The sequence below is a fragment of the Mirounga angustirostris genome, unplaced genomic scaffold (genome assembly GCF_029215605.1).
Source record: "Mirounga angustirostris isolate CCGP_5_RB_7025 unplaced genomic scaffold, mMirAng1.0.hap1 SCAF_4, whole genome shotgun sequence".
Lineage (NCBI taxonomy): Eukaryota > Metazoa > Chordata > Mammalia > Carnivora > Phocidae > Mirounga > Mirounga angustirostris.
The window spans coordinates 49,277,863-49,302,942 of NW_026991712.1; the positions used below are offsets into that span (position 1 = coordinate 49,277,863).

The window sequence follows — 25,080 nt, forward strand, 5'->3', positions numbered from 1 at the left end:
CTGATGCGGGACTCGATCCCGGGACTCCAGGATCATGACCTGAGCCGAAGGCAGTTGCTTAACCAACTGAGCCACCCAGGCGCCCCAACCTGTTTCTATCTTTTCTTCACACCACCTTAAATCATCATCATATTATTAACCATAATCTACTTCTCCTTCCTCAAAAAACTGTATTTTTCTTAAGTTGCACAGTGTCATATAACTGAACACAAAGCTACAGAGGGTATATTCACACAAGACTCAAAGATAATGGATATGTCATAGGAGGAGAAAGATAACACAAATAAATATCAGAGAGGTGTGAAACTTGTAGGTACAGTTCACAGGGCTCTTTCTTTTTTTTTTTTTTTTTTTGAAGATTTTATTTATTTATTTGACAGAGAGAGACACAGCGAGAGAGGGAACACAAGCAGGGGGAGTGGGAGAGGGAGAAGCAGGCTTCCCGCCGAGCAGGGAGCCCGATGCGGGGCTCGATCCCAGGACCCTGGGATCATGACCTGAGCCAAAGGCAGACGCTTAACGACTGAGCCACCCAGGCGCCCTGCAAAGGGCTCTTTCTTTGCACAAGATATTCTTCATCTCCAGATCGTGAGCCACCAAGGAAGTGCAAGACATCTTGATTTCAGGGAAACCAAGGGACAAGTTTACTGTGGGGTCTTTTACAAACCAATGGTCATGTAGTTAAAGCCACTGGTATTGTAGCTAAAACCAGCCTGCATAACTGCTTACACCAGGTGCGAACTATTAATATATCTTTTTTTTAATAATATATGAAAGTGTTGTATAGTTTCTATTGATATGTATTCAGATTCACTGATCTTTTCTCTGTCCTGTCTCATCAGTTGTTAATCCTATTCAGTATATTTTTCATCTCGCACATTGTATTTTTTCATCTATAGAAGTTTGACTTGGGTATTTAAAAATATTTCCTATGCTTCTAGTTGGCACATTCAAATTTATTCTAGTTTCTTGAACTTAAGGAATACAATATAATAACTTACGATGTCCTGTCTACAAATGTTATTACCTGTATCATTTTTGGTTCAGTTTCGTTTGATTTATTTTTCTCTTCATTATGGATCATGTCTTCTATATTTTATAGGTCTGATGATTGTTTCAATGCCAAAAAATAGTTTGGTCTTTTGGGTTTTGTTGTTGTTGTTGCATTTTTTTTGTTTTGTTTTGTTTTTTGTTTTGGTCTTTTGGGTCTTGTTTTAAATTTTTTAGGTGGCACCAAAGCAGCATTTAGTCTAAGGCTAATTCTTCCTCACTATTGAGCAAGATCCTTTTTAATACTGTAACCAACATCAAGTGAATTATGAAGTTTTCCACTGTGACTGTTAGGTATTGGTACTAACCCTGGCACTACGAGATTTCCAGGCACTGTTCCCTTTGTGGGTCATCATTCTTCAAACTCAGGTAGTTCCCCCATATGTAAGTGCTGATCAGCATTCAACTCAGTGCTCAAGGAAGAACACTGATGATCTCTGGAGTTCTTTCTCTGTGTAGCTCTTGCTTGTTCTGTACACTGCTCTGTAAACAATGGCCATCTTGGCTTTCCTGAACTTCTAGCTCTATGTCTTCAATTCAAGTAGACTAACTCAGGGGTTTGCTTGGGTTCCACCCAAATGCCACCACCTAGAAACTATCTCCAGACAGTAAGCTGAGACAATTGTAGGACTCACCTCATTTGTTTTCTGTATCTTCAGGAATACTGTCCTTCATTTAGCTGTGTCCAATGGCTTGAAAGCTGTTGTTTCATATATTTTGTCAGATTTTTAGTTCCAATCCCTGTTAACTCAGTCTTGGCTAGAAGCAGAAGTCTATTCATTTCCTTTTTTAAGATTTTATTTATTTATTTGAGAGAGAGATTGAGTATGAGCAGGGGGAGAAGCAGAGGGAGAGGGAGAAGCAGACTCCCCACTGAGTGGGGAGCCCAACATGGGGCTCCTTTCCAGGACACTTAGATCATGACCTGAGCCAAAGTCAGATGCTAATTGACTGAGCCACCCAGGCACCCCAGAAATCTATTTGTTTTCAACAAACAATGTGGACAAGCTAAGGCAGATTTCCTCAAGGACTTTCAGATTTTAGACAGCATATTTTAATCACCAGCTGGTACAGTTTATTCCTTTCTTGACCAAAGGTCATTACCATAGCTCCAGGCTTCCCTTTCCTGCCTGGCTAGTCTTCTCTAACTGTCCCAAGCCAAACTGAGCTTGTACTATCTATGCCTCAATCACTATTGAATCATTACATTACTACATATGTGTGTGCATATCTATCTCCTTGTCAGACTATAGGATCCTTGCAGGCAAAGACACTCTATAGCATCAGTGCCTGGTATGTGCTTCATGATAACACATTGAATGAAATAATGGATAGGATGAAGTACTTTTTGAATACAAATTATTTTAACAAATAATTTAGCATAGAAATATTTGGATATTTTTAGATTCTAATATTAGAACAGTTACATAGTATTTTTAAGTTGTTACATACAATCATGTTGAAATACTTGCATTGTTTGGAAGGGTAATTTTTATTTCATTTAATTTTTTTACTTTCTTACCAAATCATTTGATAGTTTCAAGAAATCTGGCCTAAAATAACCTTTACAAGTACTTTCTATATCAGAGACTAGACTGGTTGAATCTTCTCTGATGATTACTTCATTTAAGATTCTTGTATACAAAGTGGACAAATTGGATTTTACTATCACAGTGTTTGTGGTTTTGACAGACTATACATCTCAGAGGTGAAAAGTACGATTTTATAACTGAACATATTTTTTGTTGTCCTTGAGTCCATATTTCTTCTTAGCAGCCAAAAACTAATTTTCAATTCTCAGATACTCAGCCCAGTCCAAAGGTTTTTCTGCCATATTTAAATATTATTTAACTCAGCTGGTCTCACAAATGAGATTTCTTTCCCATTCTCTTCCTTGGAGTAGTATACAAGTCAGGCAGAACATGTGTAGATCAAGGACGCTTGGGTGACTCAGTTGGTTAAGCGTCTTTCTTCAGCACAGGTCATGATGCCAGGGTCCTGGGATCGAGTCCCGAATCAGGCTCCTTGCTCTGCGGGGAGCGGGCTTTTCCTTCTGCCTGCTGCTCCCCCTGCTTGTGCTCTCTCTCTGTCAAATAAATAAATAAAATCTTAAAAAAAAAAAAAAGAACATGTGTAGATCAGCCTTAGATAAGTTCAGGTGAGCCAAGGAGTGGGGAGTAGAAGAGGCATGCTCATGCCTCCATACAATCTGTACTCTTGGCATGGGCAATATGTGATGCAGCTATGTTTGTGGCTTCTGAATGATCTACTGCAGCTTTCTAACATGGAAGATTCTATGAAGCTTCAAATACAAAAGGAGCCCTTCCCTTTGCTCACTGAGTTTGTCTTTGGCTATAATTTGACTCATGCCCCCCGCTAACATTTACAGCTTTCTCTGAATAAGAAGAATGCTGTGCTGACATCTGTCTCATTAGGAAGATGTTTCAAAAGGTGTAAAGAATGGAATAACTTTCTCCTGATCACAGATACTTCTGAACCTTTTTTTTAAAGATTTTATTTATTTATTTATTTGAGAGAAAGAGAGAGAGAGAAACAGCATGAGAGGGGAGAGGGTCTGAGGGAGAAGCAGGCTCCCTGCTGAGCTGGGAGCCCGATGTGGGACTCGATCCCAGGACTCCGGGATCATGACCTGAGCCGAAGGCAGTCGCTTAACCAACTGAGCCACCCAGGTGCCCGATACTTCTGAACTTTTAAGAAGAGCTCCCTGGGGACTGTCACAGGGAAAGGTGAGATTTGGGTGGAAGACAGAAAAGAAGAGTCTGCTTTGTTCTCTCACTTTTTCAGAATTCCTACTGTTGAATTTGTCTTCCTCTCCTGACTTCATGTATTAGTACAGAGTCTATGAAAACATGTGCCTTTTCAGATCTTTCAGTTTTACATTCTCACACATATATTGGTATATGTGGACCAGAGAAGGTGCTTCTTTGAACAAATAACCAAAAGAAAGAGCCCAGTCACTGCTCCCCAGATATATGCCGGTTGAAGGTTTATAGCTTGTACTGAGGCAGTTGCAAAGAAGGAAAACAGAACGTTTTGTGCAATGATTCCTGTTATTAATCCACTAAAAATAAACACTTCACATATCATTCTGCTTCACAGGTAAACCCTCTCCTGAACCAGGGCCTCGTAGACTACTGCATTTGAATTATTTGCCTCACTGTGGAATCTTCCAAGGAGTTACAAGACATTTCACTTCATTGTTCCCTAACACTGGCTAAAACTCTCACTCAGGAATCCTGGGAGGTAACCAAAATGAGCTGAACGTTATTTAACTGAGCTATCCTGAGCCTTCCCAGTTGTGAGATCTTCTGTAATAAATTTTTCAGGAGTGAGGATTCAGACTGGTTCATCTCCTTTTTGGCTACTCTTTTGATTCAAGGTTGCAGCTGGAATTCTTTCCTGACAGATTTATTTCAGGTTATCAAACATTTATATCCTTAGCTCTTCTGCTTCTTAGGCATAGAAAGGGAAATCTTTTTTCCAGAAACCAAATTGGAAAAAGTCCTTCTTATTTTATTTTTGCTTGAGGCTATAGCTTGAATTCTGCTTTGAATAGCCTTTTAGTATTCTTCCATTAGGTAGGGATCTACATGCAACAGGTGTTCAATAAATGCTCACTGAAAAAAAAACCTCATTGCTCAATTTAAATTACATATAAAACCTAAAAATGACAATTCTATGGGCATATAAGAAAGAGGAATATTTATATTAATATTTCATAGCTATCCAAATTTTTATAAGGAGTCAACTTTTGTTGATCGTGTAGTGAAATGAATGTCTAATCTAGTTCATTGTATATGATGAATGAGCTTTACTAATGACATTGATAAGATAATAAATCTCGAATTTGACACAATTTCTTGTCAGAAACATTTTTCAGAACTCTAACATTGAGATTATTGATAGATTCTTGATAAGCCATATTTTATTCATTGGGTCTGCATTTCTTTTTTTTTTTTTCTTTTTTTGGGTCTGCATTTCTATGAGTGGTTGCAATCAAGCATGAAGGGCAGCCTTCATCAACACCTCAAGTGGAGTCACATATACAGTTTGTGTTTAAACAAGATATAAAGAAAGAGAATGAGAATGAGAATAAGAGATTTGAGACAGCATCCCTGGACCTGTTACAAATCCATAAGTACACACCACACAAACCCAACCAGGATATGACTGCTGACCCTGGGGAGCCAAGCTGTGTGCCATCTTCCGTCTTGGTGATTCATGCCTGGTTTTCATGGGTTCCTCATTCCTTAGGGTGCAGGAGTGTTCTGCCAGTGCAACCAGAGGGGTAAGCATGTCACCAGGGATTTTACTCAATCAGTTTATGTTTCTGTCAACCTCCTTAGATTGTAAATTCTCAAAAACAGAGATTTTTGTCTTACTAACCTTTGTGTCTGCAGGATGCACTCAGGAAATGTGTATTGAATGAATGAGTGAACGAATAAACAATTATAAACAGTGCTCACCTTAAATCCTAATGAAATGGAGTGTATAGAAATGCATATGTAACAGACATAGTTTTATTAAATATAAGTGAGGGGGGGTTGTCTAAGCATTGGCAGCTCCCAGAGCAGAGAGAGGTTTTCTAACCAGAATAGTAGGCAAGTCATAATAGATATTACATAAATAAATATTTGTTCAATTCTACTGTGCGAAAGAGAGAATAAAGTGCGTTTGTTTTTGCTATCAACGTTTTGCCTTCATGGAAGGAAATAGGAAAAGAGAAATTGGATGTGTATGTTGATTTCAGATTACTTTGGACTGTAAATGCTGGATTGAGTATTTAGGTAATGGCAAGTCATCCAGGTTTTAAAATGTAATGTTTATTTTTTAAGCAGGGAAAGTGATGCGACTATATCTGTGCATCAGAGAGCTTTAGATGGCAAGAATCTGTATTCTATTTAATGGAGAAGGTTGCAGATTAATAAATTGAAAATGTACTGAAATGATAAAAGACCCTTTTTTAATGCCAGACTGAGTAACTTGCACTACATTACCAGTTAGAGAGCAAAGTAAAAGAGAAAGTAATAAAGGTCAGTAAAAATGCATTTGGTTTCTAGGAGTTTCTGATAATAGTTTTGACACTTTTTAAAAGATAAAGCTTTTTGTATTAACCACAATGAGCTAATCTCATTTGAATTGCTTTGAATCCTACAGTTGTCAAGAAGGAATTTAATGCATTTGTAAAAATATAATTTAGGAAAGCTAAAAAGAAAGCCAATCTTCTACATAGACTTAGGATAAATTGTAAGACAGTGACAATGCTACATATTTTTTTTACTATTTGTCTGTAAAGAATAGATGCTTTCAGCTTTAGAGCCTAACAAACAAAAATCATTAAAAAGTTAATACTACTTTCTCCCAAATTAAGGCTAAAACTAGAATTTTTAAAATTTCTAAAAATAACATAAACAGAACACAATGTATAAAGAGAAATTATGACTCCAGAGAGGTTTTTACTTCAAAGTTTCTTTCACTAGAACAGAAAATTGACAGCAAAGCTAATCTTAGAGAGCTGTTCTTTTTGTTTGTTTGTTTGGAGGCGATCAGAGAGAAGTAAAGTTGAAAGGGATGAGTGGCTTTAAATGGGACTTCTTTCTAAACTTTTAAAATTAGCCTGGCTCAAATAGTAGTTATACCATATGGCAAGGGATCAGAAAACTGAAATCCATGGAGAGCTTTCTTCCAAAGGCTTTCAGCCTCAATCTGAAAAGGAGCTATGTATTGGATTACTGGGGCATGGGAAAGACTTGTAGGCAGGATCATATTTAGAAGGCATATTGTGGGCAGACTTCAGGTTATTTGGCATTTTATTTGTGACCAAAATAGTCAGGGCAAGTGTATCTTTCACAGGACTAGTCTTACCTTTAGACTGTCTGGGAGGTATATAACTTGCTTATATACCTGGGACAGGCTAATAATTTTGGACATTTTCTAGCAGGTGATCATTACAGGTTTCTTTGACACAAATGTGTTTGTGTGTGTGTGTGTGTGTGTGTATGTGTGTTGATGTGAAGTTGAATGAAAGAAGTATGGATAAGGATAGCTGGAGGTTTGAACCCTCTTTTAAATATTGCTTGCACAAAACAAAAGCTCTGTATTTGTAGAATTCCCCCTCTCCTTTGTTACTGGTATTACTTGAGCCAAGAGGCAGATCATAGTAATCCTTCTAACTGCCTGCAGTTCTCTTTCCAAAAGAAGTCATGGTAAATAAAATTTTTGTCCTTCTTCCATTTTCAATAAATCAATTTAGCACATTTTATGGATTTTTCCCTTATTGTCTTGACCTTATCTTCCACCCCTTAATTCAGCCCTGATCACCAATGAATAAGATCTTTTTCTACTCAAGATTTTGCTCTGAGTGTTAAATGGTTTCCAAGGGGAAATTAGGAAGTAGGAATTAAGGACTGAGATTTGAATAAAAAATGCATTTTCCAAGAAAAAATGTGAATTGATGGGTAAATGGTACTTTGCTATCTATACTAATTGGGCAACATTGTTTGCTATGTCCCTAATCCCTAGGAGGGCTTTATTTCAAAAGTTTAGGAATACTTGTAACAATTTACAACAAGGTGTTAAAGTCTGCTGGTTGTTATTTCTGATAGGTCCCTTACCCCAACTGCACTGATGTAATAAAATGACCATCTGTGGGTTTAATGTAAAGGCTTTTGGTTCAATGAAACCAACACGTACTATTAATACATGCAGTAGGGATACACAGGCACAACTTTCTCTTTCGATCACCCAATTTCTCTGCCTTCTCCATTTCTGCCAGTAACATTTCAAGAGACTAACCCCTTCACCCTCTTTGTTCCCAAATCATTGAAGGTTTGTTCATTCCTTCAGTTTTCCATGATGTCTCTGTAGATGACTTTCAAAACACCTTCAGTCCTGGTCACTTCATTGATATTTAAACCACATGCTAGGAAGTTTCACACCGGATGTGTTGATATTCTCTAAAACCTAGCATGTCTAAAATAAAAAAACATTATCTATCTCCTAATCTCTTCTTGATTCATCCATTTTTGTAAAAAATAATACCATCTTCCAGTTACCAAGCCTTGAATGATATATTCAAAGTGCAGAAAAGTGTAAAGATGGAAGAAAAATCATATATAATGCCACATTTTTTTCTCAATGCATTTTGTTTTTTCATAAAGGTGAGGTAACCCTGTGTATATAATTTTTATCCTTTTTGATTCTAAATTTCCTATGCTATCATTAGAAATTCTACATAATTATAATTTTAATGATTATATAATTTGTGAATGCTTTTGAGACATACTTAGATATATTGTCGAATTAATTTCCCAAACACTTGCCATTTAGCACTCCCACTAGAATTCAATGGGAGTGCTTAAATATAAGAATTTAAGAGTTTAACCCCCACTGCCTCCTAACCCCTTTGAATATTATTATGTTTTAATATTTGCTATTTTTGTCATTGTTAAACAGAATCTCAATGTTACTTTAACTTGCAATCTTATGTTTATTAGCTAGTCATTGGAGTATTACAGTTGTATTATGGATTAGTCAGAAGAGATGACATAAACACATTGTTATAAAGTCTCAGTCTGGCCAAGGATGCAGAATTTATCAGAAAAGAGATGGCTACACAGAGCAGAAGCAGATGCGATGTATCTCCATTCAACTTTCCCATTAATCCTCATCCCCTATGTGGCTGATGATTGTAAGGTTTTTCCAAAGGTGAGAAAGAATCAGAATTATCATTTCATCAATTTCTGTTACACTCAGGATTACATCATCACTGCTAAAGAATCAGACTAACAACTTTCCTGTAAGGTTATCTTGACAAATATCAAACTCTCCTGGTTCCTGAGCCAAACACATCATTAGCAAGGCCATATCCTCTTCCAGAAAGAGTCAGTGCTTAGGTGAACCAAAACAAGGTCCCTGTCTCTAGCTAGCTGATGTTCAAGACAAGACTGATTGTCAGGTTTGTGAATTGTCTGTTTATGCCATTTGCCCAAATATCTATTGATGTGCTTAAAGTTTCTTATCATTTTGATCTTTTTCTAAATTAAGAATATCAATTTTAGTCTTCAAAACTTCTTAAAGTTTGTTAGATGTTATTAACTTATAGATGTTCAATATTTTTTTTGTAATAAAATCTTTTCCCATGTGAGTTCTTTCTGCTTTTATGCATAGGAAGTTCTTTTCCATCCAGAGAAGGGATAGTGTTAGTGAAGATCTTAAACAGAGAGTTTCAAAAATGTGATTAAAAATACTGACTCTTAAAGTAAATCTTTAATTTATTGTGATGAGTAACGTAAGGAGTGATGTTAAATTACATATATGTATGTTTATACACATATATTTATTCTTTCTTTCTTTCTTCCTTCCTTTTTCTTCCTTCCTTTTTCTTTCTTTCTTTTCTTTCTCTTTCTTTCTTCCTTCCTTCCTTCCTTCCTTCCTTCCTTCCTTCCTTCCTTCCTTCCTTCCTTCCTTCCTTCCTTCCTTTCTTTCTTTCTTTCTTTCTTTCTTTCTTTCTTTCTTTCTTTCTTTCTTTCTTTCTTTCTTTCTTTCTTTCTTTCTTTCTTTCTTTCTTCTTTTCTTTCTTTCAGTAGTCTCCACAACCAGTGTGGAGCCCAGTGCAGGGCTTGAACTCACAGCCTTGAGATCAAGACCTGAGCTGAAATCAAGAGTTGGATACTTAACCAACTGAGGCACAAGGCACCCCCAATTTTATGTATTTTTAAAAGTTCCTGAATAATTGCCCCAGATATATTTATAAATATTGTACCATTTTCCTTGATATAATAAACATTTGTGTTAAATATTAAGTTCTTATATGTAAGCAGGGTGATCTATTCAAAAACTTATCTGCCATTTTTTCTTTCTTTCCTTCTCTTGTTCTTTGATTTCTTAACACTCTGATTTAATCATTATGCAATGGCAAGTTCTCCTTCCTTCAGTGCTTTCCTTTGAAATTCTTTTATTCATTATTAACTGTATTTGTTTTTTATTTTATTTGTTATTGGTCCAGGTGGAATTTAGAATAAACAAGAGTTCCATTAGAATACAAGTTCCATGTATTATCATCGATTTCCTCCTATGTGCAAGGCATGAACTGGACTAACAAGCCACTCTTCTCAAGACCTGTCGTTTAGTCTGGAAGACAGGCAGTACCACAATAAACAGGTACACAGAATTACAAATCAGGAAGTTCAGTGAAACATACAACCAAGGTGTTTTGATAAAGAATAATGGGGTCAGGGCAAAGGATGGGGAGACGGGCCTCAGAATGGCATTTACCCTTAAGCTGGAAACTGGTGAGTGAGTGCATGCTGCCCTTACAAGGTTATGGAAGGAGATCATTCTAGACATGGGATTAGCAAAGGCTAAGCCCTACGGTGGCTAGGTGGCTCAGTTGGTTAAGCTACTCACTTTGGCTCAGGTCATGATCCTGAACTCCCAGGATGGAGTCCTTCATCGGGCTCCCTGCTCAGCGGGGAGTCTGCTTCTCCTTCTGACCCTCCCCCTTCTCATGCTCTCTCTCTAATAAATAAATAAAATCTTAAAAAAAAAAAAAAGGCAAAGCCCTAAAGTACAAAAGAGCTCAGTGAATTGAAGAAACAGAAGAGGTAGGAGAGGCCAGCAGAACTAGACATCAGAGCCTCATCAGCAATGACAAAGGCTTTGGATTTACTCTAATGGCATTGAGACGGTATTAAGTTTTTAAACAGAGGTGTAACAATTTCCATTGATATTTTTAAAAGATGACATTTAGATTGTAGCTGCAGGTAGAATAGAAGCAAGGAGATAAATTAAGAGATGATTTCTGGAATATTGGAGATGGACTTGAGAAAAGTAGAGGGATTCAGGGTATATTTGGAGGTAGAAACACAAAATGCAACAAAATGTGGTAGACAGCGATGGGAGGTGAGCAAGAAGAAGTCTAAGATGACTCCTCAGTTTCTTGGTTACATAAATGAGCAGACAGACATGCCACTTACAGAGATGATACTCTAGAAGTAGGATCCATTTTAGGTGGAAAAACAAGAGTTAAGTTTTGATTCATGAGACATCCAAGTGAAAATGTCCAATGAGAAGTTGGCTGTACAAAAAGAGAGGTCAGGACTGTAAGTATACTCTTGGGACTCATTAGCATATAAAATGGCCTTAAAAGCCAAAGAAGCGGATGAGATCTTTGAGGCTTAGGGAAAAATGTATATTGAATTAATGTATAATGAATTGGTTTATTTATAACTTCAAACTTACCATCTAGGAACATCTTATATCTATTCATATATTCATACCTTTTATTCTGTGAATAAAATTTTGTGGTGTGTGCTATGTAGCTTTGTACATTTCTTATCAGTTTTATTCCCAAGTATTTTAACGTTATGAAATAGAAGTTTTTCATTATATTTCCACAGTTATTATTTGTGAATTACAAAGCTATGTAAGATTTTACTTTTGTTGGATATTTAAATTTTTTTAAAACTCATAATTAAACTTGGTGGGGTTTCTTCCTACTTTCTTGGGCCATGAAGGTTGATAAGCACATTCTATCCAAACAAAAAAATGTTCTCATCCTTTCTAATGGTCACACTATTCATTACTGTTTCTTCTTTATTGTCCTAGTTCTCTCTTACAGAATGAATTAGAAATATTAATTTAAATAGTATTCTTATTTTCAATGCAAGTTCAATTGTAATATATTTCAGTATGAAGTAGAATGTTGTTTTAAGATGCATATTTATATGTGTATATTTGCATGTGTGTACATGCACAAGTGTGTATGTGTGTGTATGTAAATTTTTGTCATAAAACCCTACTTGGTCATGGGGGATATTTTATATTTTGTTGAAATTTTTAGCTAGTATTTTTATTTATTTCAGATTTTTACATCTATATTAATGAGTTATCCGTATTTAGCTTTTGGGTGTTATTTTTTTGGTCAAGTTTTTATATGAGAGTCATAGTAGTTTCATAAAATGTAAGGAAAAGGACTTAGGCAGGGGGTGTTCTTTTTAATTTGCAATATCTTTTTAAACTATTTTAATCTTACCATCTTTATTCAACTATTTCCTAACATTGTTTAGTAGACTAAGGGCCTTGAGAAAAGAAAATGTGTCTATGTTCACTACTGCATGCCCATTGCCAAATACACATGTGGAATATGGTAAGGGCTCAACAAATATTTGATGAGTGAATGAGCAGTTTTCTCTCAGTCTAGTCTCAGACCAAACTCACATAGTTGTATCTCAACCTAGAATGCAGGGATTTTTGGATTCTCTTCTTTATAGTCTATTCAGGACTTAACAGCCCAAATGATTCTTTTAATCTTTGTTAGATCCTATCATTCCTGTGCTCACAATCTTCTGATGTTTTCCCATCTAACACAGCGTAAAACCAGTGAACTCTGAATCACCTCTAAGGCTCTGTGATCTGAAATCTTGGCTTTTCTGTGCCCTCATTTATTTTTCTTTTCTTAATTTATTCCAATCCAGCTACACTGCCCTCCTTGTTGTTCCTGAACACACCAAGTACATTCCCACCTCAGGGGATTTACTTGCTGTCCCCTCTGCTCAGGACACTTTTCCCATAAATGGCCACATGGCTCACCCCCTTACCTACTCCACTTTGCCTGAATGCCATATTACCAAGGAGTCTTCCCTGATCAGCCTATTTAAAATACCCATGTAAAACCTCACCTCCCTCTTTGCTTCCCTGCTTTGCTTTTTCCTCTGTGTTCATCATTATTATCTTCTGCCATACTTTACATTTGCTTGTTAATAGTCTTATTTTGTGTCATCCGCTAGAAGAGTATTAGCTTTTCTTTTCTTTTTTAAAGATTTTATTTATTTATTCATAAGAGACAGAGAGAGAGAGAGAGAGGCAGAGGGGGAAGCAGGCTCCCTGCTGAGCAGGGAGCCCGATGTGGGACTCGATCCCAGGACCCTGGGATCATGACTTGAGCCGAAGGCAGACGCTTAACCATCTGAGCCACCCAGGTGTCCGAGTATTAGCTTTTCAAGAACAGACATTTTAGTCTTTATTATTTATAGCTGGACCCCATATTGCCAGTAACAATGCTTGGCATGGAGTTGGTACTTAATAAAAAATGGTTGAATGAATAAATGATCTGCTCTCTTTACTTGGAAACTGGAGCTAACAATACCTATCCTGCAGTTTTCCTGTGTGCATCATGATAGTGCATAGAAAGCTGTTGATGTAATGTATGGGGATTAACATAAGAATAAAAAAAATAAAAAGAAAAAAAAAGAAAGCTGTTAGCTCGGCACACAGTAGTTGTTTAGCAAATTATAGCTTTGAAACTTTTTATAATAAGGTTAAAAACCTAGAACACACCCTGTTTCTTTTAATTCTCCAAAAATTTATGGAGAAATAACCTGTTATGTACAAGGTAACATAGATGCAGGATATAAAAGTAGAGAAGGTATAGTCTTTATTCTTACAGAAGCAACCAGATAAACATAGGGACTATTTGGCATGCTCAGGTACCCCAAATTCTTGCATGAATCATAATTAGATTCCTAGAGTGACTCTAAATATCTCAAGGGCTGATAGGAAGCCTTTTCAATAACAAATAGGAAATTCACTTATAAATTCCTCCTCTGCAAATATTAGAAGGCCCCAAACACAACATAGAAAAAATATAATGAGCACCAGTGTAACTTAGAACTGACTTTTATCAAACCTTAACATTTGATATGTTTGATTCCAAATATTTGATTCAAATAGATTTACTAATAGATCTATTATTACATATGTTATTCAATACTTCCATTCTATTGTCCCTTCTTTTTCTCACCATAGGTAATCCTGAATTTGTTGTTTTTCATTATTGCGAGTTTATTTTTTTTAACTTTTACAACTACTAAATACTGGATATAAATCACAGATATGGTTTCCTTCACTTTCAGATTCATATTAAAACAAAACAAAAATAGAATTAAAATTCTATTTAAAATTCTATTTCATTTAAAATTCTTGATGTCTACCTTCTCTTGAAAAATCAGGACACCTGGGCAATCTTTCAGATTGGCCACATTTCTGGATCAGGCAGCCAGTTGGAACTGGGAGGGGGCCCATCCTCATCGGCATAGTTGTATTTAAAGTCTACTAAGCGGCTTCATGACTATTTCTTTCATTTATATTTATCAGGCCTCTATAGGTGTTTGCATTTGTAATTTCTGTTCTCTGCACTTTAACCCATTTAAAATAGTTTCCTTCTTATTTATCTCCTGCTTCATTTCTATGTCAATTTATTTTGTCATGTGTTTCTGCTTTGAATTTTTGTTTAAAAGATGGAAGCAAAATGTGTACTTTCCCTTCCACATTGTCACCAGTGACTAGTTGACCTAACTTACAAGCAGTGGGCCTCTTTTCCCACATTTTTATTGAGTTGAATTCAGTGAGTAATAACTCTTTTCTTTCCCTTGGCATTTCTTTTTTAATGGAACTGATGTTATTTGGAGTTAGAAGTCTACACTACCTTCGTCATCTCTTAAAAGTTCCCTTTTAAATTATTACACTAAATCCACAGGGATTATAATCCCATATAATCTATAGTTTGCTGATCTGGTATATATTTTACTCCATCTTTGTCATTAAAATAAAATCTGAAGCCAGGATCGGGTAATGAATTAAGGGAAAGATGCATGATTACATACTGCCAGGCCTGTGTGGAGAAAATTAAGTCCAATAACAAAGAATTATACATTTTAATTATTCATTTTACTTTGAGAATAGTTAATGAACATCTGGGAAAGTATGATACTCTTAATTTATGATAATGTCTGCTATAAATTCTACACTGTTTATTGAATATTAAGGACAGATAAATGGAAGGTTGGGAAAAATATCCACATGTGCATTTTCCTAATACACTGTACCTGTAACATTTTCTTTCTGGGGCATCAGACTATCCTAGGGAAATGTATTTATTTGGCAGCAAACCAAGAAATCACTCTGCTGATTTTATTCCCTTGTAGAACCGTATACAGCTTCTTTTCAGCTTCACAATTCAATCACAGCAATTGCAAATTCTCCAATACTCATCATGGCCATGAAAAATAGTATACCACATTGTGATTTTCACATTTCCTCAAAAGGCAAGTACATTCCTGATCCAGCCCGTAGGTCCTAGTGTGCAAATTTTTAATTTTTGCTTTCACAATTTTAGTTTTAGGTAACCTTTGCTGGATGGAATTGTATAATTTTTCATGAGCTTTTATTTTTTTTATTTTCTTTTTTAAAAAGATTTTATTTATTTATTTGACAGAGACAGTGAGAGCGGGAACACAAGCAGGGGGAGTGGGAGAGGGAGAAGCAGGCTTCCCGCTGAACAGGGAGCCCGATGTGGGGCTCGATCCCAGGACTCTGGGATCATGACCTGAGCCGAAGGCAGCCGCTTAACGACTGAGCCACCCAGGCGCCCATTTGATACGCATAAAGAAAGAGGATGAACTGCCATAAAGAAATTAAAACAGAAAAATAAGAAAACATACCAAAGTGATTTTAGATTCTCTTTAGTTTCTTTGAAAAAAGGAGGCCTTAATTCCACTAAGTATTCTTGATGACATTACATGTGTCTCTCTGCTCTTAATGAGGGGCTTGTAGCCATTAGCAGCAGACTTGTCTGACAGAGCAAAAATGCCTCTGTCAAGGTAGTTCTGCTTTCTGTCCTGAAATATTTCCTTAAAATTCTACATTTGAATGAAAAAATACGCCTTTTAGAAGTGTATACCAGAATGTGACTTCTGTCAAGAATTGAGGGCCATCTTGCTTTGTGTTACATAGCAAATTAATGTGTTCCGGAATACATGAAAAGTGTGGGCATATAAAACATATACATTTTAGTAAAGTTATGCTACTTTCATTATCACACTAATTTTGTGGCATTACAAGGACATAAAGAGTCAAACTGAATATTAAAACTAAGTGCACCCTCAAAGGAAAGATACACGCCAACTTTGTTTTAAAAGAAACAGTATTTATTAAGAAATTATATGCTGAGTTCTCCTACAGTCTGTGGAAGATGGTTTCTTCCATTTCCACAGCACAAGACAACAGCAAAGAGCATCTGGAAAACACTTGCAATGCTTGGGAATGGAGTGTTCCTAGTAATAGGAGACGAAATGAAGTGATATACGCACTATTTAAACTTTTGGAACCAAAGATAAGACAATCTTTTCCTTGCCAATATAGTTTTCACCTGTATTGACACTAAAACCTGTCCATGGGATCTCCTACCCAGACTGAAGTATTGGGTAATAATTGGATTGTTTCAGTTGAGTAGAGAATGCTCAATTTAATCACAGGTCAAAGCAACAGAGTCCTTTAGCTATGGAATCACATCTGAAATATTTGCATTCTTTATTAATAAAAATGGTGCTTATGAAGGGCAGAAATATAACATTTTCAAGTATTTTATCATTATGATCTGAAGTACTTTAAACTATAAATTAAAATAAATTATAAAAACTAGCTTACGATGTATCTTTTCTTACATGACATTGTTGGAAATAAGCTTTAAACATAGAATTGCAATATCACCTGACTTTATATATGATCAACAGTAAAACATGCTAATCATAAAAATAGCTTTTACAAATATACATTTGTATACAGTGTCTCCCTTACCGTTCATAAATGTCCTTCACATTTTAAGACTTTTAAGACTTAAAAAAACACAACATAATTAGCAAAGGGGAAAACACATTTACAATCTAAACCATAAAAACCTGACAATTATATAGCTTAGAACATAGAAGAAATGGAATTTCTAAAATTGAACAATACTGTCCATTTTATTTATTTGGGTATTTTTTTTAATAAATTGAACCAAAGATGCTGCTATCCAGTAAGAAACCTCCTTTCACATTTCTGGGTGTTGTCACAGTTTCTCTCTTCTGCTTTTGTGGCATCATTCATTACTTCAGATCACTTTATCTGTAGAAACTGAGAAAAGAAAAAAAATTTTTAAATATTGAGATTTAGGTTTCATTGTTGATAGCATGCATATATGTAAGTTGGATTTAAGTTAGATTTTCAGGCTGAATCAGGAGATGATTAAAGAACTAGATCTTTAGGAAAAATAGTTTTGAGAACTTTAGGTTCTTAGATCCTTGTTGTTGACAATGCTAAAATTATTTACACTTACAGTATGCTATAATTTTTAAAAGTCTAGTCCACTTCTTGCCTGAGATCAGCAATTATCTTTCAACCAGAGCTCTTGACCAAGTCAGAGGGGAAACAATTGAAGTTCTAGGCTAGGGAAAGAGATTTGGGTTGCTTTTGAATTTTTGTGGCTCCTCAGAAGAGTGACCATGGGATACTTTTCCCCTCTAAGAGGCTTTGGAACACTGTGTGTTATACGCAAACAATGAATCATGGAACACTACATCAAAAACTAATGATGTAATGTATGGTGATTAACAAAACAATAAAAAAAAAAGAGGCTTTGAACAGTGCAGTCCTAAGCCTTATTCCCCTGGGATAGGAGAAAAAGCAATACAGATCTCTGGTCTGAGTTACATAACCTTGGTTGTAAAAGAAGAAAGCTAAATGTGGGGCACCTGGGTGGCTCAGTTGGGTAAGCAGCTGTTTTTGACTCAGGTCATGATCTCAGGGTCCTGGGATTGAGCCCCACATTGGGCTCCCTGCTTCGGGGAGGAGTCTGCTCCCTCTGTCCCCCTCCCCCTCCTGCGTGCATGCATGTACTCTCTCTTTCTAAAATAAATAATTAAAATCTTAAAAAAAAAAAAAAGCTAGATGCAAGAAGGGCAGTGAAAGACTCATGGTGTGACCACAAGCCAGAAACACAATATAAGAGCCAAAATTCAATTGGTAGAAGCATTGAATTAAGAAATTGAATATGAGGGGCCCCTGGGTGGCTCAGTCATTAAGCGTCTGCCTTCCGCTCGGGTCATGATCCCGGGGTCCTGGGATCGAGCCCTGCGTCAGGCTCCCTGCTCCGCAGGAAGCCTGCTTCTCCCTCTCCTACTCCCCCTGTTTGTGTTCCCTCTCTCGCTCTCTCTCTCTGTCAAAATAAATAAATAAAATCTTAAAAAAAACCCAAAGAAATTGAATATGAATATGAGGATAAAATAACACAAGATTTCAGTAGTGGGAAAAAGCATGTATTTATCTTAGGATCCTATCAAGCACAAGGTTTATATTTAGATAGAAAATATAATTACACCTATTATCTCATCAACTTCAAAGTTTTTTCAGTTAGATGGAAAATCTGTGTATATGTTTTAAGAATCAAAGACAGGCAAATCGAGGTATCCATTTGGATGAGAACTGCTGTTGAGAAAAACATCGTGCATCAGTTATCAGTCTCGGGGGGAGCAATACCATCTACCACTGGTTATCAATCCCAGGAAAGGTCTCCAAATGTTTTTGTCCATTGTATTTTGGTATTAGAGTTGTCAAGGAAAACAAAGCACAGTCAGCATTGGATGAAAACAGCGCTTTACAGCTCCAGTCATGTGCCTTGGTCCCTCATGGCTAGTGAGTCCCTGAGGCAGCAGATGCAGGGCAATTGGCCTATGTATAACCCTCTCTTGCGGCAGTAGTAGGACCCTGAACTCTGCTCCATGGAGGCTGAAATACTGAAAGGTGTGTCTGACAATCATTAACATACACATTTAAGTGGAACAAGGAGAGACTCCTCTAGTCTGAACCCGGAAAGGTATTTTCCATGTAGCTGATGAAACTGACAGGCTTTGTGGGCTCTTTGTTTCTTGGTAAGGAAGTATTGCAGGCCCAAGGCCTGTTCTTAAGTGACTAAGTGGGTGTTGAAAGACTGCATGGATGCACAGGCTGCTTTTCTCAACAGTTGCTGACTCCTGTGAATAGCCGGATGATTATGTAACATGACCATTTATTAGAGTTTTGAAGCCCATGAAATAGTGATTATGAAAAAGACCGAGTATGGCAGTTCGGGTGGTGAGAATCACTCTGGATATCTGTAGCTCCAGATGTCACCTGGCCAAGATCCCTGGTTGAAAGGTATCAGTGATCTAGGATGGTACTTTTTCTTCCTTCATGGATATGCATTTGTCACACTCAAAAACATATACATCTAAGTAATTTCAGTTAACTGGGATGTCTTCTTCCTTAGTGAGTACATATCTTAATTCTAGGAAGATACAGAATTTGCAGGACTAGAAATCATACTACTAATATTTTTGTGTTAAGAAAAAGTATTTGAACATTTGTTATTATAAATATCTGTGTTACATGAGAGAATTTAGCCTATTAGTCTGACAGTCCTGTGATATCAGTTTAGAAAATGCCATTAAAAAGTAGATTGAGACACAGGATTTCAGTTTTATGATTTGAAATCTTATGACCAAATCTTATGTTTGTGCACGATATTGGAAAGTCTAAGAAAACCTTAGACCATGTTGATACATTGAATTCATTAGATTTTAAGAATTATTTCATTCTCAGAAAGATTTTGTCGGACTAGACAAATGAATTACTTAAAAACACAATATAAAATATATTAAATTCACAAATGCCATTTACAATGTTTGAATGCTATTTAATTAAGCGGTCTGGGACAACCATTTTTCAGAGGATTCGGTACTTTGTAAGCTCGTATATTTAATCTTAATAATAAATGCCTAATAATTTTGATTTTGAAACTTTCACCAAACAACTAAAAATAAACAAAATATATACCCTAAGTAGTCTATTTTTCAGTCAAAAGCATTTAAAACTTACATCCTTAGAAAAGAAACTTTAAGGCCTAAGTACATTTTGATACTGTGATATTCTCTCTCTCTCTCTCTCTCTCTCACTTTTGCTTCTCTCCCCCACTCCCTATTTCCTTTCCTCCTCCCCCTCTTCTTCCTCACCCAGTCTGTACCATATGCTTACTGGTCACACATACATGTATTTCTAAAAATGAAAATGTTATTCAAGTATGTTCTTCATGCAAGAAGTGTTCATGTACAATTAGTCTTTAAAGCACAAAGTTTTGAACTCATGGTTCAAAGCAGGCCTGCCCTGTGTTGTGTGGTATAAAGGAAGTTTTATACATTCCCTGTATGCAGGTACCAAAATGGATCTATTCCAATGTGAAAATGAAAACCTTAATAAATACAATTAAATTTAACCTGTAGAATGATACTGACATGTGAACATAAGGCATAGTAGGTTTGGGTTTGGATTGATAACACTTGTGTGCAGGGAGGAACTAAAGCTCTCTATATGATTGCAGTCGCCCTCTTTCCTGCAAGGCCTTCATCAATCGCTCTTATGACAGATGGAACATGCTTAAACTGCTGCAGCAGCTGTGTATGTAAAGTTTACTAATTATTGTGTTTCTTCAGGTTAAGTCATGGCAGATGACATTAATTTAGTATATTCTTACACCATCCTGCTTGCCTCAAAAGAGGTAATGAATGGTTGTTTAGCAAGTATTCTTTTTAAGAAGAGAAAAACAGCCTGCAGATTTTTCGTGCATATTCCATTACCCCTGGTATGATTTCTCTTTACCCCTTCCTTTGCTCCTTGATTGTAAATGATTACATAAAAATAATTATCCTGGGAAGAAGAAAAGGTTTGAAAATAATTTATTGAAGTCTACTTCCTTGCCATAAGGCTTCAAAGCATTTGCCTGTCCCTAGTACAAAACAAAAGCTTCATTAACTTTGCATTGTGAAGTAGGTGTTATTAACCATATGGATACAAGTAATGAATATAATGCTTCTTATCTAAAAGCAATGGCAAAATATATTCACAATGCTTTCCACAGATCTTCCAGTCTGAGAAAAGTATTGCTTTTGCTTCTAAAGGCATGGGAGAAAGGGGACAACTATGACATTCTTGTTGCCTTTTTCTCAAGAATGACAGCCATTTAAGGAGCTGATTGGTTTACTATAATGTGAAACTAATTGTGCTTTCCTTCTCTTGAATAGTGGGTAATTTATCTAGTGGCTATATGGAAGCCTGGATGCTTTTAAAACAAATTATCCTGATGATGAATGCTTTTCCAATTCTCAATCTCTCCCATTTCTGAAAAACAACAAAAAGCCACTCAGATGGGCCTGGATTGTACTGAACCAAGCAATTTACTTCTACTTGACAAAGAAAAAAAGGATAGTATTAATCTAAGAGAAAGCACATTTAATTTTAAACCTTATGAATTAATATATATATTTACTGATGTAAGATTGGTATATAACATTATATTAATTTCAGGTGTACAACATAATAATTCAGTCTTTGTATATACTACAAGGTGATCACCACAATTAATCTAGTTACCATCTGTCACCATGCAATTGACCCCCTTCAGCCCTTTTGCCCCCAGGCCCTCTTCCCCCCTCTATAAGCACCAATCTATTATCTGTATCTATGAGTTTTGTTTTGTTTCTTTTTTGTTTTTTAGATTCCAAATATAAGTGAGATCCCATGCATGGCATTTGTGTTTCTCTGTCTTATTTCACTTAGCATAATACCTTCAAGGTCCACTCATGTTGTTGCACATGGCAAGATTTCCTTCGTTTTTATGGCTGAATAGTATTGTGTGTATATATATAATATATATACCATAACTTGTTTATCCATTCATCCATCCATGGACACTTAGGTTGTTTCCATTCTCAGCTATTGTAAATAATGCTGCAATGAATATAGGGGTGCCTATATCTTTTTGAATTAGTGTTTTCATTTTCTTCAGATAAATACCAAGAAGTGGCATAGCTGGATCACATGGTAATTCTACTTTATAGGAACCTCCATGTTGTTTTCCACATGACTGCACCAATTTATGTTCCTACCAACAGTGCACGAAGGTTCCCTTTCTCCACATCCTCTCCAGCACTTGTTCTTTTTTTGATAATAGCTATTCTAACAGGTGTGAGGTGATATCTCAATGTGGTTCTTACTTGCATTTCCCTGATAATTAGTGATGTTGAACATGTTTTTATAGGTACAGCAATAGGTGGAATAAATATACTTTACTAACAGCTTTACAAAAAAATCATATTTTTAAAGAAGTTTTTGACCTTTTTTTAAAGATTTTATGTATTTGTTTGAGAGAGAGTGAACGAGCAAGAGAGAGCGAGCATGAGCGGGGGAGGAGCTGAGGGAGAAGCAGACTCCCTGCTGAGCAGGGAGCCCGATGCAGGGCTCCGTCTCGGGACTCCGGGATCATGACTGGAGTCTAAGACAGATGCTTAACCAACTGAGCCACCCAGGGGCCCCAATCTTCTGACTTTTTAATATCAGAAATGCTTCTGTTATTTTTTTTCTAATTGAGATTTATAACTAGTAAGTAATTAGAGAAATATAGATAACCCACATTTTTAGATAATATCTATAAAAGCAAAAAAAGGTGAAAGAAAATATGTGGAAAATATAGGCTGTATAACATTTTACAGAAAAGTGGAGTCTTACAAAGCAGGAATTATCTATATTTGTTGCCACCACTGATTATGTTTATTGAGTAACGGTTCGCTTTTATAGACATTGCAAGCCATTCGCTTTTTATAGACAACGTGAATACATTTGGCTTTTACAAATCCTTTATTACAAATGAGACACAATTCAATTCAAATTTCTAAATAACACAGATTCCTGGCTACTACTCTTCCTTATAAGTAAACTTGCTTTCTATTAATAAGCTCTTTGGACCAAAATTGCATTATACTTTTAGGCTAAAAGAATCATAACACAAAAACCATAAAGGGCATGGAAACAGAGATGGCTACTAACTCGCTGAGATGGCTACGAGTGGAGGCAACTGCTCCATCATGTAGTTTTTAGGGGCCTAATAGTCTCCGTTCCTCAGTTGATGGCCATTTTGGATGTAGGGTCTGGGGGGTTACAAGAAACACAGGCAAAGATAAATGTGTAGTAACCCATCAGAAACTTGGAAGTAAGACAATCAGGCTGCCTTCTGAGATTTTGACTCTAAAATCAAGACTTAAAGGATCAGGGTAGAGAATATGCAGTGTTACTTAAGAAATGCAGAAAGTTTCTAGTCTTTGAGTCTTGACCAGAAGGTAACTGAAACTTATTAAATCTGCCAAAGTGAAGTGTTGATCCAAAAGAGACTTGTTTGGCACTGTCAGTACAGAAAAATAGGAAAGTCTGGGGGTCATGATTTCGGGGATTGTGGGATCGAGCCCTATGTAGGGCTCTGTGCTCAGCGTGGAGTCTGCTTGTCCCTCTGCCTCCCCCTTTGTCCCTCCCCTCTCTCTCTCAAAATGAATAAATAAAGCCTTTAAAAAAAATTCCTAACAGTTGTTTTATAATCCACACCCATTATTCTGCCCAATTATTACCATGTTTTTTTTATCCTGTTCTCCATCTGTCTCTCAATGTTCAAGAAATAAGTATGACTAAAAGACAAAATTGGTCTTATTATACTATAGTGGATCACAAATATTCAAATCAGTGGGCTTTGTTATTCCATAACCAAATGGAAAGATGAAAAGACTGGAAAAATCAGTCATTTGTTATAATACAATAGACTTAAGTTAATGCATGAGTAATGTTAAGATGTTTTATTTCCTCTCCTAAAACTGAAGGAAAACATAATACAATATTATAAAACCAGCATAAAAGTAAAAGAAAAAATTTAATGTTAAAATAATTTAACTCTATCTACCAAGTCCAAATACAGTGAGTTCCTACAAATATTATGAAATGACTTCCAAGCTTTTGAATTATTCCTATTTTAGATTAGTTTATGAGATTTACTTATAGACATGAGTTTTGATATTGAAGTGAAAATAGTATATTAACTAATATAAAAGTACAATTAGAAACACCATGGATGTTTGGTTTGGTACATGACTTACCATATGTGATTTAAAAAAACCCCACTCTTTTCAGAGTTAGTAACATCATTTCCTATAATTAATTACAGCTCTCTCTCTAACAAGGACATTAGTGCAGTAACAATTTTTAACATTTACACACAAAGAACATTTGTGTTTCTGGAGTACATTTCATTTAACTAAAATCACACAAAAAATGCAAGTAAGGCAAATAGTATGTTGTTTTTTGGATTCATTATGGGAATAAGTTGTTCAGTGTAGTAGGACACAATGATGTCAGGCACTGTATATTGTCTTCTCCGTTCTTATTCTGAAGCATCAGAGAACCAGAGTAGCAGAGTGGTTAATTAAGCAGGTGACCTAGGATTGTAGAGGGATCGTGTCCAACTTCCCAACCACAGCAGCAGTGCCTTCCATGGTAATCATGACTGACAGGTATGTAAGCTTTGGCTTGATTATGTTTAAGGGATACAGAACTGTTTACCTCATAAAGCATCTTGCTCCATTTGTAGAAAAATCATAGAAAAGAATTTGCTGCCGTGAATCTAAATCTGCTAAATGGCTGGATTATATATTGAGTCAAAACCTAGAGAGTGCGGTGACAAGCCAGGAAGGTAGGCAGAATTTGAGTGTTATAGAAGTACTAGGAAGGCCCCATCTATGGGGTATGGATTCAGGTCAGATATCCTAAGATGGCAGGAGAGAGGAAGGCAGAGTGCTACTACAGGGAGAAGTGGATTGGTATTACAACTTTAAAGCAGGCATCTGAAAAATAGAATTTTCTGGTTTTGATTTATTTATTCATTTAATTTTGGGGACCCTGTTTATTCCCAGGAGTAAAGGAGTATCCAGTTATTAGAAAAAGCCTAGAGCAAATGTAGTAAGCTTACAGCAAGAGAAACAGCAAGACTGTCTTAGAGTCTGAGGCATTTGAATTACTTAGCGGAGGCTTCCTCAATTCATTCCACGTGGAGACTGGGTTTGGGTTATTCTTAGAATCTGGGACTGGGCTAAATCTGTGGGCATGGATCACAAATCATCATAATAACTCTTATTTGTATAGTGTTTAGAAGCTTATGAAACACTTTATATGTATAGTCTCATTTGATTTTCTTTATAAACCAGAAAGGTAGGTTGTTAGGCAAGAATCATCCTTGTATTATCCATTAATCCTTGGATCAGGGTGTGAGTGTCTTCTCTAAATCAA

At 36.2% G+C, this 25,080-nt stretch overlaps 1 protein-coding gene across 3 annotated transcripts in view; it reads right to left on the reverse strand.

Moving 5' to 3' along the window:
• Nucleotides 1–16,254: 16,254 nt before the first annotated feature.
• Nucleotides 16,255–25,080, reverse strand: part of RALYL (RALY RNA binding protein like) — a 693,429-nt gene continuing 684,603 nt past the window's right edge. For 2 of the 3 annotated variants that reach the window (XM_054512552.1, XM_045896308.2), the window contains one exon: nt 16,255–17,025. In XM_054512552.1, the coding sequence (XP_054368527.1) occupies nt 17,003–17,025 (23 nt within the window). In that variant the 3' untranslated portion in view covers nt 16,255–17,002. The remainder of the gene's footprint in view (nt 17,026–25,080) is intronic. The other variant, XM_045896307.1, reaches the window with a different exon arrangement.